This window comes from Helianthus annuus, chromosome 7 (assembly GCF_002127325.2).
Source record: "Helianthus annuus cultivar XRQ/B chromosome 7, HanXRQr2.0-SUNRISE, whole genome shotgun sequence".
Lineage (NCBI taxonomy): Eukaryota > Viridiplantae > Streptophyta > Magnoliopsida > Asterales > Asteraceae > Helianthus > Helianthus annuus.
This window is the reverse complement of record NC_035439.2, coordinates 75,212,558-75,227,698: the sequence shown is the minus strand read 5'-3', so window position 1 is coordinate 75,227,698 and position 15,141 is coordinate 75,212,558. Positions and strand designations below refer to the sequence as shown.

The window sequence follows — 15,141 nt, the reverse complement described above, 5'->3', positions numbered from 1 at the left end:
TTTCGATATGCTTTGTTCTTGAGTGGTGGATGGGATTCTTCACAATTCCCAAACATGCTTCATTGTCGATGAATATAGGAGTCTTCATGATGTTAATTCCATAATCCAACAACTGATTTTGTATCCAGAGAACTTGTGAACAGCAACACTAGGCCGCAGTGTACTCAGCTTGAGCAGTGGAGGTGGACACAGTTGTCTGCTTCTTGCTTTGCCAAGAGATTAGACGATTTCCCAAGAATTGACATCCTCCTGATACAGACCTGCGATCCACTTTACAACCTGCATGATCACTGTCAGAATAAGCAATAAGATCAAAATTACTATCTTCAGGATACCAAAGACCTAGTTTCGGAGTTCCTTTAAGATAGCGGAAGATGCACTTCACAGCGGTTTCATGTGATTCTTTGGGATTTGTCTGAAAATGAGCACAGAGACAGACTGCCCACATAATGTCAGGCCTACTTGCAGTTAAGTACATCAGAGAGCCTATCATGGAGTGGTAGAAGGACTTATTCACTGGTTTTCCTTGAGGATCTAGAGTAATCTCCGTCTGTGAGGCGAATGAGGTGCTTGCAACTTTGCAGTCGTTCATGTTGTACTTTGCGAGAATATCCCGAATGTACTTAGCCTGGTGAATAAGAATGCCATCCTCCTTTTGCTTCACTTCTAACCGTAAGAAGAACGTGAGTTCTCCCATCATGCTCTTTTCAAACTTTGCCTTCATGACGGTCTTGAATTCTTTACACAACTCTTCATTTGTTGACCCGAAGATGATATCGTCCACATAAATCTAAACCAGCATTACGTCTTCACCGATTCGTTTGGTGAAGAAAGTCATGTCGATCGTTCCTCTGGTGTACCCACACTTCAAAAGATAAGTTGACAAAGTCTCGTACCAAGCACGTGGAGCTTGGTGAAGACCATAGAGGGCTTTGTCCAACTTGTAGTAGCGACCTGGAAAATGAGGATCTTTGAATCCCGGAGGCTGACACACGTAAACTTCTTCCTTTACCTTGCCATACAGAAAAGCACTCTTTACGTCCATCTGGAAAACTTTGAAATTCCTGTATGACGCGTATGCCATGAATATTCTAATTGCTTCCAATCTTGCAACTGGAGCAAAAACTTCTTCGTAATCAATTCCTTCCTCCTGACGAAAACCTTGTACCACCAATCTAGCCTTGTTCTTGATCACTACTCCACGATCATCCATCTTGTTGCGAAAGACCCATTTTGTACCAATCGGAAACTTTCCCTCAGGTAAATCTACTAGCTCCCAAACTTTGAGTTTGCGAAATTGAGATAGTTCTTCCTGCATGGCTTGTACCCAACTGGAGTCTTGAATAGCTTCTTCAATGTCACGAGGCACGGACTGCGAGAGAAAAGCGACATAGAGCCCTTTGTTGATGTTTGATGACTGACCACGTGTACGTAATCCTTCTTCAACTGCACCTATGACATTCTCAAGAGGATGATTGCGATTTGTCTTATATCCTACATTTGTGTGAGTCTCAGTTTGTTGTGGAAGGTTGGTGAAGTGTTCGTCAACGTAGATTACTGGAGGATCATTTTCCTGAGTTGGTTCATCCATATTCGCCTGTGAAGAAGAAGCACCGTTTTGAGGGGTGTTCTCAGGCGAAGTGTCACCATTTACTTCATCAACAGAGAGCAGTGGATCAGTTGAGAATGGAGAAAAACGGGTAGTGAAAGGAGTTAAACCAATATCTGAAGAATCAAACAGAGGTTCAACTTGAGCAGCTTCTGCAGGTCCTGCTTCTGGAACATCTTCTGGAATTTCGAAGGTGTTAAAAATCACACCAACATCGTAAAACCAATCGGGAGTACTTCCAGTGTTAGTGTAGTTTCCTTCTTGGAAGTCGACGTAGTAAGATTCAATCACCATCTTTGTCCATTTGTTGTAGACTCTGTAGGCTTTCTGAGTTGATGAATACCCATGAAGTAGCAAATATCACCTACTGCTTCGAACTTGATGAGATTCTCTTGAGTGTTTAGAAGAGTGCAAGAACATCCAAACGGTCTGAAGAAATCAATGAGCGGCTTCCTTTTGAAGAGAAGTTCATATGCAGTTTTTCCGTGAGGTTTTATAATGAGAACTCTGTTCAAAACATAGCATGTCGTATTTACTGCTTCTGCCCAAAAGATGATTGGAAGCTTTGAATCCACCTGCATAGTTCTTGCGGCTTCGATCAAAGTTCTGTTCTTTCGTTCAGCGACTCCATTTTGTTGAGGAGTTCTAGCCGCACTGTACTGAAGATGACTTCCCTTTTCTGCACAGAAGGATATGAAGGTTTGATTCTTGAATTCAGAACCATTATCACTTCTGATCGACTTCACTTTCAATCTGGTCACGTTTTCAATCAAGGGAATGCATGACTTAAGGATGTCAGCCGTCTGAAGTCATCTGTAATCACCAAATAGTAGGAACTTTTAGCAAGACTTTTAACACTTATTGGACCAAAAAGATCCATATGCATCAATTGAAGAGGCGCAGTAATCGTATTCACTGCTTTGGGCTTGTGCGATTTCTTGTGTTGCTTTCCTTGGGCGCATGCTATACATTTTTCTGAAAAAGGAAATTCTTTTATCGGAAGACCTCTTACTAAGTTTAACTTAGAGAGTTTGTTCATATTTTTGAAATTTACATGCCCCAATCGCATGTGCCAAAGCAGTGACTCCGATTCTGAAGCCTTTGAGATTAAACACGTCAAGTTATCATTTGTCTTGGCATTTTCATGTTGAGCACGTATGTGTTGTTTTGTCATGGAGCTGTGAGCATGATCATCTCTACGGGAACGATATATTCAGGCTTGAGAAACAAACATTCCATGTCGTTAAAGAGCACCGATATTCCTTTATCACAGACTTGTGATACACTCATAAGATTGTAGCACAATTCTGGAACATAGTTGACATTTTCTAAAGTAAGTGCTTCAGATACAACATCTCCTATTCCAACAATGTTCCCTCCCTTCTCGTCTCCAGCGAATGACACGAAATCACCATCAATAAAACGAAAATTCTTCAGAAGTTCCTTTAAGCCTGTCATGTGTCTTGAGCATCCGCTGTCGACATGCCAGATAAATTCCATGAGCATCCGAAGCCATTTCTGGAGTTTATTCTGAAATACAAGTATATACACAAATTAGTTTGATTTGGGAACCCAGATTTGCTTCACTTTGGATCTATCGTGGTTTTGTCCCACGATGTCCTCTTTTTGCTTCCAAAAACAAGCTGTTGAATTAACCAGATTTTTAACAGATTTCTTAAGGTAATCAAGCTGATCTGTGAAATTTTTAACAAAATCATATTCTGGTTTAGAAAAATTCTTGTTTTTACAATTTTTCGCTGTATGTCCTAAATGACCACAGTGAAAACATCGTTTACGTCTGGGCTTTTTGGTGTTAGAAGATGATGTATGTGATGAGTGTCTTGAGCTTTTTGAAGAGTCTTTTGATGTGGTGTATCATGAGCTCTCGGCTTTCTTCATTTTCTTGTCAACTCGACTTTCATCTTCTAAGCAGTCTTCATCATTATCGGAATGTGATGAACTTTCTGATGTTTGATATTCACTTGAATTTTCTGAATTTTGATCTTCACTTGCTTCGTCACTTGAATCTTTGGAGCTTTGATCTTCTGTTGTTTGATCTTCACTTGAATTTTCTGATTCTTGTTCTTCATCAGAACTTGAAGTCTCTTCTTCCTTTTCTGAGGCAGAAAAGCTTGAATCTTCTTTGCTGCTATCTTCAGTGACTTTCTTCTTTGAATCTGTCATACCTGTTCGAGATGGAATAAATTCTGGAATTTCCTCGGTGAGGAATTTTCCAAAGCTATTCTTTTTCAATTCTGGCACAAATACAGGAGATTCACACACATTTTTATCATCACAAAATGCAGAATTTAAATCATGACATTCAAACATAGCATGTTCACGATCACGGGTCTCAAATGTAGGCACATGGCCCCTACAGTCATCCAAAGAGTTAAATTTAGGCACACGGCCATTACAGTCATCCGTCCTAATTAAATTATTACATTCATCCCGAATATTGTTTTTCTTAGAACAGTTCCAGGCGAACCAGTTAACGGTGGAATAACTGTCGCCTGAATAACCTATTCCTATTTTTGAACCGTCGTAGTCTCCATCCTCATCGCACACATCTTCTTTACACACAATTGGATCTGCATTACTTTTAGGAATATTATTAGTTGTTTCGTTTTTAAAAGAATCATTTTGATCTATAGAGGCCTTTTCATCAATTAAATCATTGTAGGGATGAGGGGTTGGCATAGGCACATAGTTTTTGCTATGTGGTGGAAAGAAAAGTTTTCTTTCATTTCCTTGCCTATCCTTATACCCGATCCCATATTTGACATACGTCTGTCGTTGGCAGTTTTTGATGTCAGTAAAGACCTTTTGACTGACATTCCATTTGCCTATAATAATTTGTAATTTATTGTTTTCGTTCAAAGCTTTTTCTAGTCTATCTGTTAAATCATTGATAATAAAATCTTTTCTAAAAACAAATTCTTTAGAGTTTGCATTTCAGCTAAAGTTGAATTCAACTTTCTCTGATATGCGGCCTCGTTCTGTTTAAGTTCTTTATTAAACTTTAAAGCTTTGTCTTTTTCCCTCTCAAAAGATTAAGAAATTTATAGTGTGCCACGACGTCAACGCATGATTGTGTGCATAACTTTACTTTAAAGTTGAGTGGAATGCTATTTACCAAGTCCTTGTCAGCCTTTTCCTTTGAGGATTCAGTTTTCATAGCTGCTACAGAGGCTTTTCCCTTTTCTTTCTTCTCATCAGGTAACTCTTTTGGAATCTGTTCCTTGGACTTTTCAGCTTCTTCAGGATTCTTGTTTTGCTCAGGCTCTGGGGAGGTGAGAATGCTTTTCAGACCCTTGTCAGCAATGTTGTCTCCTTTTGGGATTCCAGCAGCCTGTTTCTCAACCTGTTTTGATGATGACCCGCTTGAGATCTTTGCCATGAGGGCTTTGTTGACTTGTTCCTTGGCTTCAGCAATTTCTTCACCCCAATCATAATCTTCAACTACCAGAGCTTTTGGTGTGTTGGGAGTAACACTGTTCTTATTTTCTTCGATAGCGATTGGTTTTATAGCAGGAGCAGCTTCAGTGTTTCCCTCCTTCAACAAAGGACACTCTCGCTTGAAGTGACCCAAACTCTTGCAGTTGTAACATCTCAGCTTGGATTTGTCAAAACCAGCTTTTCCAAGACCTAGACGCTTCCCAGTCTTATCCTAAAATTTCTTCAATCTTAGAGTGATTATAGCCATCTGCCACTTCAAATCCATCTCCTCCATGTCATGTGGATCAACCTGATACATGTCTTCAGCAGTAAGCATCTCCTTCTTGAGTTCTCCCGAAATTAAAGCTTCATAGCTACTTAGAAACATGTTAAAAAGTGCCACATGTTCAGTTGATACTTTCAAAGCTTAAGTATCCCCAACCACAACAGCCTTATCACTGGATTGAGGAGCCTTTGATGCGCTTGCGGAAACGTTAAAGTAGGACATGTCGGAAGCTTGTTGACTGATGCCTCCTGAAGCAAGAAAAGCCACATTCTTTAGTCCAGCAGAAGTCTGAGCTGACTTTGGGGAGTAAATCCATTTCAAAGGCTTTCAAAGTGTTGATTAAGTTGGACAGAGTGACAGGATTTGGGTTGTTGAGGAAATCCCTTTTTATCATCATGCATTGCAGGCTCTATTCCTTTGGAAGCGAGTCCAGAAGCTTCTTTATGGCAGCACGGTTAGTGACAGCATTTCCTGCCTTCTTCATCTTGGTCATCATATTCAGAAAGCGACTGATATGATCGGAAAGGCTTTCTCCACGAATTCCACCAAACATGTCGTATTGCTTCTGCACCATGTCTCTTTTGCTCTCAATTAGCTCTTCATTTCCCTCGTAGTATTCGATCAAAGCGATCCAGAGTTCATTAGCAGTTCTGTATTCTTCAAACATGTTATAGTCATCGGTTGACAAAGCCATGGTTAAAGCAGCGTATGCACGACGGACGCGTTGGATTAGTGCTTTGTCTTCATCAGTGAAGGTTGTGGGGTCGTTGTTAGTGACTATCACATCTCCTCGAACCACCGTTGGAACGTGGGGTCCAGCGGTGACGGAAAGCCATAGATTATAGTCAGTGAATTCGAAGAATGATTTGATTCGATTCTTCCAAGTACCGAAATCTTCTGCTCCTTTCAACTTTGGTGGTCTTGTGGTGGTTCCAGTCTCAAGTTCAGCTTGAGCAATTGGACTTAGTTGATTCAACGACATTTTGACTTGTTTTTGACTTGAGAAAGCTGATCAGAGGTTAATTTCGCTGACACACTGATGTTGAGTAATTTCGTCGGTTGATCAATGTCGTATGGTCGGTCAAAAATATAATTAAAAAGTGTCCTATTCACCTTTTACTAGTAAAGGGTAAGTAGGGTGTCGAATCCACGGGGAATCAGCGGAAACTATGAAAGCTCGTTGTTTATAACAAATATCTAAATTAAAACCTAATTGCTTTTTGCAAAACGTGAGATGAATTATGAAAATGGAATTAAATTGTATTTGTAAACAATAATGAGAGAAAGGACCAATCTCCGGGTTTTCAGGTTATGCAGAAAATCAGGTTACTTAGTTACTACCAATCGGAAATCACATAGACATGATTTGTAAAACTTGTTTTAATAAATAATTAACGGACAATATATTTGATTGCAATGATCCACGATCGAAACAGAAGGATTGACGTAAATGAATAGTAGTCCAATTAATTACCAATTTCAGATTTCATAAACATAGTCAAGTTCAATGATTAAAGGTTTAAAACAATGACATCCTAGAATTTAATCCCGGTTGTTGATGAACAAACCAAATAATTGATGAACTCAAATGATTACGATAATCCAATAATGTTTAATCGAAACAAGAAACAATAAAAACGACTAACCGAATGATTAATCAGGTCCTAATCTAAAAGTCGTAACAATAAGCAAACTCAATGTTCAAACATAAACCCTAGTCCTGGAGACGGTCACGAGACGACTAGCCGCTCATGACGTTCGTACAATCCTCAAAAGCTTGGTCGAAGAGTGATGAATTCATGGTTGATCTTTTTAAAGAAATGGTATGATGATGTTGATGATGAGAAGAACTCCACCCCCAAAATAATGTGTTGATGGCTGCCTGTGACAACCCTCACTAAACCAGGTATCCGTACGACTTAATTAACTATTAATTGTCGCTTAATTACTGTGCTTAACTGAAAATACTGATGAACTGCTACTTGACTGTTGATACTTGTACATATCTGCATCATACCTTGATTTCCGTCACTACATTATTTACTTACTGAACTCTAGTGACAAACATGATGCACAAAAGCACAGTAGCATTTGAACGGATAACCTATTGAACATGCTGATAAAGCTAGCATCAGGCAGACACTGCCTCTAAGGGCCTGTATGAGCCAGAAATATTTTACTACACCCATAGTGTGTGTAGGGATACAAGGGTTGTAGAACTGCGTCTCTAGGAATAAGATATAATGATGGGATGTGCCTAAAACGTACTCTAAGCACAAAACACAGCACTTTTACTAACATACCAGCTTCTAGCTAACTAATAAAGTGCCAAAACATGAGGAAATATTCCTGACACTTTTGGAAATAAATTGTGTCACTAAAAATATCATTTACGACGCTTAAAAGAATACTTAAGCACTTTAACGGATTACAATCCAACCGAACAACCGGACTATACCCGGAACATAAAAATATTGCCAAAAATATTGTTAGTCTTTTTCTGAGCCAGTTAGGGTCCCTGATTACCCTAACACCCGCGATATAACACATCATACAACTAACGGAGTTAACCCCTAAAGTTAACCTACTTAATGTAACTAGTCACTAACTAAACGATTGAAATCGAACTGGATACCCCCCCCCCCCCCCAAAGAGATCGGCCAACTAAAGGGAACACAAGAGTACACATTGTGATTATTTTATTGTTTATGTCTAATATCTAGTAGACATATAAACCAATGGATTATGGCACATGAACTTGTCTATAAATACATGAGCTTAACACACTAGAGATTACACACCACACTTCACCACAAAAACACTCTCTCTCACCCTCCAAGAGCTCTCGGCCGAAACCCCCACCCTCTACACATCCATTTTCGAGTTCCATCTTTCACATTCCAAGCACATACAAGCTTCAAGGGTCACGTATTGGGAGTCTTGGAGCAAACGGAAGCAGAAGGACCTCGTTACCTAGCTTTTATCCACCTCATTTTCGCCTAGATTCTTCCCTAGCCCCGAGCTAGAGGTATAATGTTTAAAACTCACTCTCGAACATATCTAAGGTGGTTAATATGATTTATAACGGTTAAAATGCGGAAACCCATCTTTTGAATCTTTAAAGTTTACTAAAACTTGAATTTTGTTGGATAAAAGATCATAACTTGTGTAAAAGCTGTAGTGTTTAAATATGGTGATTATTGAGGCCGATCTACGATGTGGTGGCTCGGATCATCGTTTAACCCGACTTTGTTAAGATCATAGATCTTGACATAAGCTTGTTTATATCGGTACAAGGGTTAAAGGGTGAAACTCTACCACATCAAAAGACATGAACTTGTGTAAAAGTAATTTTACTAGTAAAATGGTGTTTAAAACTAGCGGATCTACGTATGTGCAAGTGGTATTTTCATAGAACCAAGTGTCGAGAAAATCATGTTTTATAAAAGTCGGATGACACACTAACAAATATGATTTTTACAAACTACAAGTGTATAAACACTTGTGAAACGAAAGATCCGACAAAGTAACAATTTTTATAAAAGTTGTCGGGAAGTTGTAAAGGATGATTTATTCTAAAAACGAGGTTTTTACAAAATTTAGTTACTTTACACATAGATCCACAAAATATAACGGGATCTACACTATAGTTTTCAGAAAAACCACAAGTTCATGTGATTATGCGATTTTACATACTTGTCGATTAGTTTGATGTGTCGGAAATTGTTTGATTGAATCAAGAAATTGTTGAAGTGATTTTGTAAAAGAAAATGATACGCTTGAAAGCGTGGCCACCTCCAGTTACAGGGGAAACTCTGGCGAAATTTTTCTAAAATCTAACACTTAGAATTATTTACAAGTGTTAGACTATTTTGAGATGTTTTCAAAATATATTTCGCCATGACTTTATTTATTAAATGATCGGAGGTGGGATTTTCACAAAAACTAAACGTGATAACTATTTATTCGATAAACATATTTTTCACCACACTGTTTATGATTATTTTGTGAAAATATATAAATATTATTTTTAGAGTAAAAATAATATTTACAAACGTTGACGAACCCAAAATAATGCAAACGCTTACACGACGAACATATAAGTTACACCGGTAATTATTATTACCACTTAATCGTTAAAACGTAACTTACGCTTTATACGGAAATATTCATAAACGCGTATTTCGTCAACATATTGTTTTGGAAAGTATTAAGTGAAGAGAAAATATAATATTTTTGAGAAAAAATATTTATATTTTGGAATGAGAAGTAAAAATATATTAAGTGGGACTTAATGAGATGATACAAATACACATGTATTAAATCCCCCATCCTTGGGAAGGAAATTAATTACCAAGTATATACAAGGAACGGTTGTCTAACTGTTCCCGAAACTAAAACTATAAAGCTAAGGCACGACCATCCGTCTAATAGAATTAGCACATGTAGGTCGTTGCACAGCTGCCTGACATTCGGAGTACTTGGTATAGCGACGCACTGACTGTGAGTTCATGTCCCCCTTTTCTCTTAACTGTTTTCAGTTTTCTAAACTGCGGGGGTGAAATACATGTTACTATGATTACAAGTACTTTTATACATGGTATGTTTAGCGTAAGGAGGGTTATTACCTAGATCATGTGAATGGGTAGGCTATTATCGTAAGACCATTAATCCTTGTATAAGGACCGAGAGGCATGAGTGATAGATCTATCGGGTGTTGCGAGCCCCACGCATGAGCCAGCGTGTGGCTGCATGTGGTGACTATGTCGTTCCGCCGGAAGGACCGGTATGAAATTCGCGTTACAGGTTTGAGTGCTTCCTAGGCCATTTCACTTATTAATGTATTAGCTACACATTAATTGATCTCTTTTTCCTTATTGCTACATACCAGGAATTTTCATACATACAGACATTTTACAAAGGTTTTACTTACTCACTACACATGAACTCGCTCAACATTATTGTTGATTTTTTTCAACTTACATGTATTTCAGGGAATTAAAAGATCTGGCACGGTATGGCACGTTTTCCCGCTGCACTAGTTTCCAAGGTCATCCGGGGTTTAGGGAATGTGACTCTTTCCTGGACAAGTCACAGTCCTTAAACTGTGTTTATGTTATGTTTAAGTTTGTGATGTTTGTTGAACAACGTTATGGTTGTTAGGGCGTGTTCTCGTTAAAATAATGGCACTGTACTTGGTTTTTAAAATTTAATGGATGATCTTGCATGTTTTTAATTCATATAGCTTTGTTATGATTAAGCTATGGTATTAAGAAGTCACACCAAATTAACCACGCTTCCGCAAAGCCAGGGTGTGACAGCTTGGTATCAGAGCTCTGATCATAGCGAACTAGGATTCTTTCTCGAGTCTAGACTATGATCACTAGGGCTCTCACGAAAACATTTTTACTGCATACCACTTAAGTCCAGATCCAAAACGTTTTTACAAACAAATGTTGAGCACATTTTATTTATTATTTTAGGCTCAGTCTTGGAGGCTGAGGCTCGGTCTTGGAGGCCGAGGCTCGATCTAGGAGATCGAGGTAGATGGCTAGTAAGACTAGGAAGAATAGGCTCAGTCTTGGAGGCTGAGGCTCGGTCTTGGAGGCCGAGGCTCGATCTAAGAGATCGAGGTAGAGGGCTAGTGAGACTAGGGAGAATAGGCTCAGCCTTGGAGGCTGAGGCTCGGTCTTGGAGGCCGAGGCTCGATCTAAGAGGTCGAGGTGGATGATAGAGCAGTCTTGGAGGCTGGGAGAATTTGGCTAGTGGGACTAGGAATGTCAGTCTAGGAGACTGGGAGGCTAGTGGGACTAGGAGAATTATTTGATTGTTTATTGTTGACTAACATGTTTATATGATTATATGATTGATTGTTATACGTATATGTGTTTGTGTTACAAACGTCATGCTTTCATCATGTACTAGAAAGATGGACACTACGAATCCCATGGCCATAGTATCAGACGACATAGTTTCATCGGAGCACGAGGTGTACATTTCCGATACTACCGACACAGATGATAACGACTATCAGCCCTTTTGCGCTGCCTGATGTCGTAACAGAGCCTACTGATGGCCATCTTGTTGGGAAATCGCCACTCGCGGTAATCCCTGCTCCTGTGCCCCTTGCCGCTTATCCTGTTGTTGATATACCCCCCTCCCGACGTGGCCTCTGACGACGATAACGATCTACTAGAGGAGGACCCATTCGAGGGCGAGGCCCTATTGCTGCTGGTATTAGCCTACGGATGCTCCTGCAGGGGAAAACTCATGCCCATTCCCCTGTCCCAGACTCATTTGAGTTGCTAACATCCGCATTTTCGCATATACAGGGAGTGCAGCACCATTCACACAACGCCGACCTTGATACGGCATCATCGGCTGCACCGGTCCCCGCACATAGCTTTGAGTTTGATCACAGTATTGAGGGTGATCTTGTTCTTCCATCTGGTTTTGATCCAGACCATGACCTTGAGTTCATACGCTTAGGCCAGCCCTTAGAGGATCCTGTAACCCCCTATGATGGTTGATCCAGCTGATTTTGAGATGGAGTTTGTTGATCCGGAGCCAGCCGTGGCCCCTGAGCCAGGCGTCGCTCCTAACACCGCATTAGAGCATGACCCTGTTCATGCCAATGCACCTGTTGTTGCTCTTTGATTGATCATCTGCTTGGACGAGAGAAAATTTGGGGTAACTGTGCAAGACAATTTATTATTACGGGGGCCCACGTAATAACGACTTGTAGTGCACAGAAATCCTGGTGGACTCTGCGGGTCAAGCTAATGAAAACCAATGTAGCAGGAAATAACTCGAACACGAATGACCAAGGCGATGAAGCCTCGAGTTCATCCTATTTCAAGCAACAAGCCAAATTGGCAAGCCTATGTGAAGGCTCAGTAATTTTTTTTCCCCACCCATACATTGAGTATATTTACGTATAAAATTAGGTGAGTACATGATGGCTTGTGGTGCTATGTATCTCATAGACATTTGGGAAGTTGTCTAACTCACTTCATGCCATTTCGGCAGAAGAGAATGCCACCCAGGCATGACACAAACACCAGTATGTTGCCAAGGATAGAAGCCGAGCTGCAAAGACGCATCTCACAGGCAAATGCATGACATAAAGCACTCCGCACTAAGCGTAGCGATGGCACTACTGGGAATAACCCCCCCCCCAAACTGACCGCACCTATAAGCAGTTCCTGAACTGCAAGCCTTTGAACTTCGACGAAACAGTAAGCGCCATTGCAATTGTTCGTTGGTCCGAAAAGATTGACTCCATTCTAAGGATGACTAACCGTTCACCCCAACAGAGTGTTACATTTACCTCGGGGTCATTTCTAGATGGCACACTTTCATGATAGGATCTTCAGATTCAGACCCTTGGTACAGATGCTGCTTATGCACTGAGCTGGGACGAGCTCAAGGAAATAATTAAGGAGAAATATGGTTCTAAGATTGGAATAACAGAAGTTTGAGATGGAGTCCTGGAATTTGAAAAGGGACGAACCAGAGATTCCTGAACCTGTCCAGCGATTGCACGACTTGCCTAGGGTCGTCACCTACTAAGTCATTGATGTTGTATGATACAGTTGGGTACCTGTAAACCTTACATTCTGGTCTCGATTCGTGGCAATGCAATCGCAGTAATCTATTGTTTATGTTCTATAACATGAGATGTTATGTGATTGATTTGTTTATAACATGGGATGTTATGTGTTGATATTGTTGCATACTTACGCAAATTTTACTTACTATGACCTGACCCGTACGATCATCATAGGAAGATGCCCCCAAGACAGGATGTACGCATACCCACCAATGAGGCGGAACTTCAGGGAATCATTGCTGCAGTCATCGCACAATACGAGGCCCATCACTCCGAGTGCAACGGAGGTACCTCAGGGAATAACCCACACAACGGCTGCACCTGCAAGCAGTTCTTAGGCTGCCAGCCCCTACATTTCGACGGCACTGGGGGAGCCGTAGCCTTCGTACGCTGGACTGAAAAGACGGACACTGTTTTGCGTGCAGGCAAATGCGCCCCAAGAGATCAGGTCACGTACATTTCTGGGCTGTTCCTAGATGGGGCTCTGTCATGGTGGAAACTTCAGGTTCAGACAATGGGCGAGGCTGCTGCGTATGCTCTCTCGTGGGACGAGCTGAAAGAGCTAATGCATAAAAAGTACTGTTCGAGAACAGAAAGCCAGAAGGTAGAAACTGAGTTCTGGAACTTGAAGATGGAAGGTCCAAAAATAGCTGAGTATGTGGAGAAGTTCCAAGTTCTATCGCGTATCGTTCCTTACATGGTAGATCCGGAGTTTAAAAGGATTGAGCGTTTCATTTGGGGATTGGCACCCCAAATCATGAGCATGGTAACGGCATCAAAGCCTGCCACAATCTCTGAGGCCATCAATCTAAGCGTAGCCTTGACTGAAGAGGCAATCAGGATGAACAAATTTTCAACCTCTGAGGAGAAGAAGGAAACTCATGTAGAGTCATCTGGGGACAACAAGAGAAAGTTGGCGAATTTCAAACAGGGTACCCAGTCGAGTAGCAACAACAAAAAGAGAAAAGAGTACATGGGTAAGCTACCTAAATGCGACAAGTGCCGACGTCATCATACCGGGCGATGTGAAGATGGGAAGTGTGACAACTGTGGCAAAGTGGGACACAACAGGGAAATGTGTTGGCGTGAGACGAAGCGTGGAAAGAAAGGAAAAGGAAAAGATAAGGGATGTTACAACTGCGGGGATATGAGGCACTATAGGAAAGATTGCCCAATGGAGATTAGACAAAATTATGGGAAAGATGTCTAACACCGGGCTAAGGAAGCACGCCAGGAATCCAAGCATGGATATCGGTACGTCCCATATTACTCAACGTTATGCATCCATTCTATTTGATACTGGTGCCGATTATAGCTTCGTATCATTAGAGTTTAAGAATATGCTTGGGTTAGCCGCTAGTAAGTTAGATATTCCGTACTCAACTGAATTGGCTAATGGAAAGATAGTAGAAGCCAACGAAGTTATCAGAGGTTGTGTGATCGAATTGGGAGCGCGTGAGTTGTTTTGAATCTACTACCCGTCCAGTTGGGAAGCTTCGACGCGGTAGTAGGGATGGATTCGTTATCGAGCAACAAGACAGAAATTGTTTGCCATGAAAAGGTCGTTCGTATCCCAACCGATGATGGTGAGACCATTGTGGTTCATAGAGAGAAGCGTGAGACGCCTTTGAGAATTATCAGCTGCTTGAAAGCGCGTAAGTGTTTGCAGAAGGGATGTGCTGCCTTCCTGGCACATATTGTGGATAAGAAGGCTGCTGAGCCGAGGATCAAAGACATCCCTGTCGTGAGGGAATATCCAGAAGTCTTCCCAGAAGACTTGCCTGGACTGCCGCCTCTGAGGTGAGTAGAGTTCCGCATTGACTTAGTTCCAGGCGCCGCGCCTATGGCTAAGGCACCTTATAGACTTGCCCCTTCTGAGATGCAAGAATTGTCGACACAACTTCAAGAGTTGTTAGACAAAGGGATTTATCCGACCAAGCTTCTCGCCTTGGGGAGCTCCAGTTTTGTTTGGCAAGAAGAAGGACGGTAGTCTTCGAATGTGTATCGACTACCTGGAGTTGAATAAGCTGACGATCAAGAATTGATACCCTCTGCCAAGAATCGATGATCTGTTTGACTAACTACAAGGTTCAAGCTTCTATTCGAAGATCGATCTCCGATCTGGATACCATCAGTTAAGGATACAGGAGGAGAGTATCCCAAAGACAGCCTTCAGAACTCGATATGGACACTACG

The 15,141-nt window shown here is 41.0% G+C and overlaps 2 protein-coding genes across 2 annotated transcripts; both read right to left on the bottom strand.

Moving 5' to 3' along the window:
• Positions 1–148: 148 nt before the first annotated feature.
• On the bottom strand, positions 149–724 carry LOC110944136 (uncharacterized mitochondrial protein AtMg00810-like). The gene is made up of 2 exons (XM_035974919.1): positions 322–724; positions 149–279 (listed from the first exon to the last, which is right to left on the bottom strand). The coding sequence occupies exons 1-2, from the start codon at positions 722–724 to the stop codon at positions 149–151; spliced, it is 534 nt and encodes a 177-aa protein (XP_035830812.1).
• A 2,760-nt stretch (positions 725–3,484) lies between these two features.
• Positions 3,485–5,435, bottom strand: LOC110944135 (lisH domain-containing protein C1711.05-like). Its single transcript, XM_035974918.1, has 4 exons — positions 5,358–5,435; positions 4,746–5,279; positions 4,544–4,653; positions 3,485–3,983 (listed from the first exon to the last, which is right to left on the bottom strand). Exons 1-4 carry the CDS (start codon positions 5,433–5,435, stop codon positions 3,485–3,487), a joined length of 1,221 nt encoding a protein of 406 aa, XP_035830811.1.
• Positions 5,436–15,141: the final 9,706 nt, after the last annotated feature.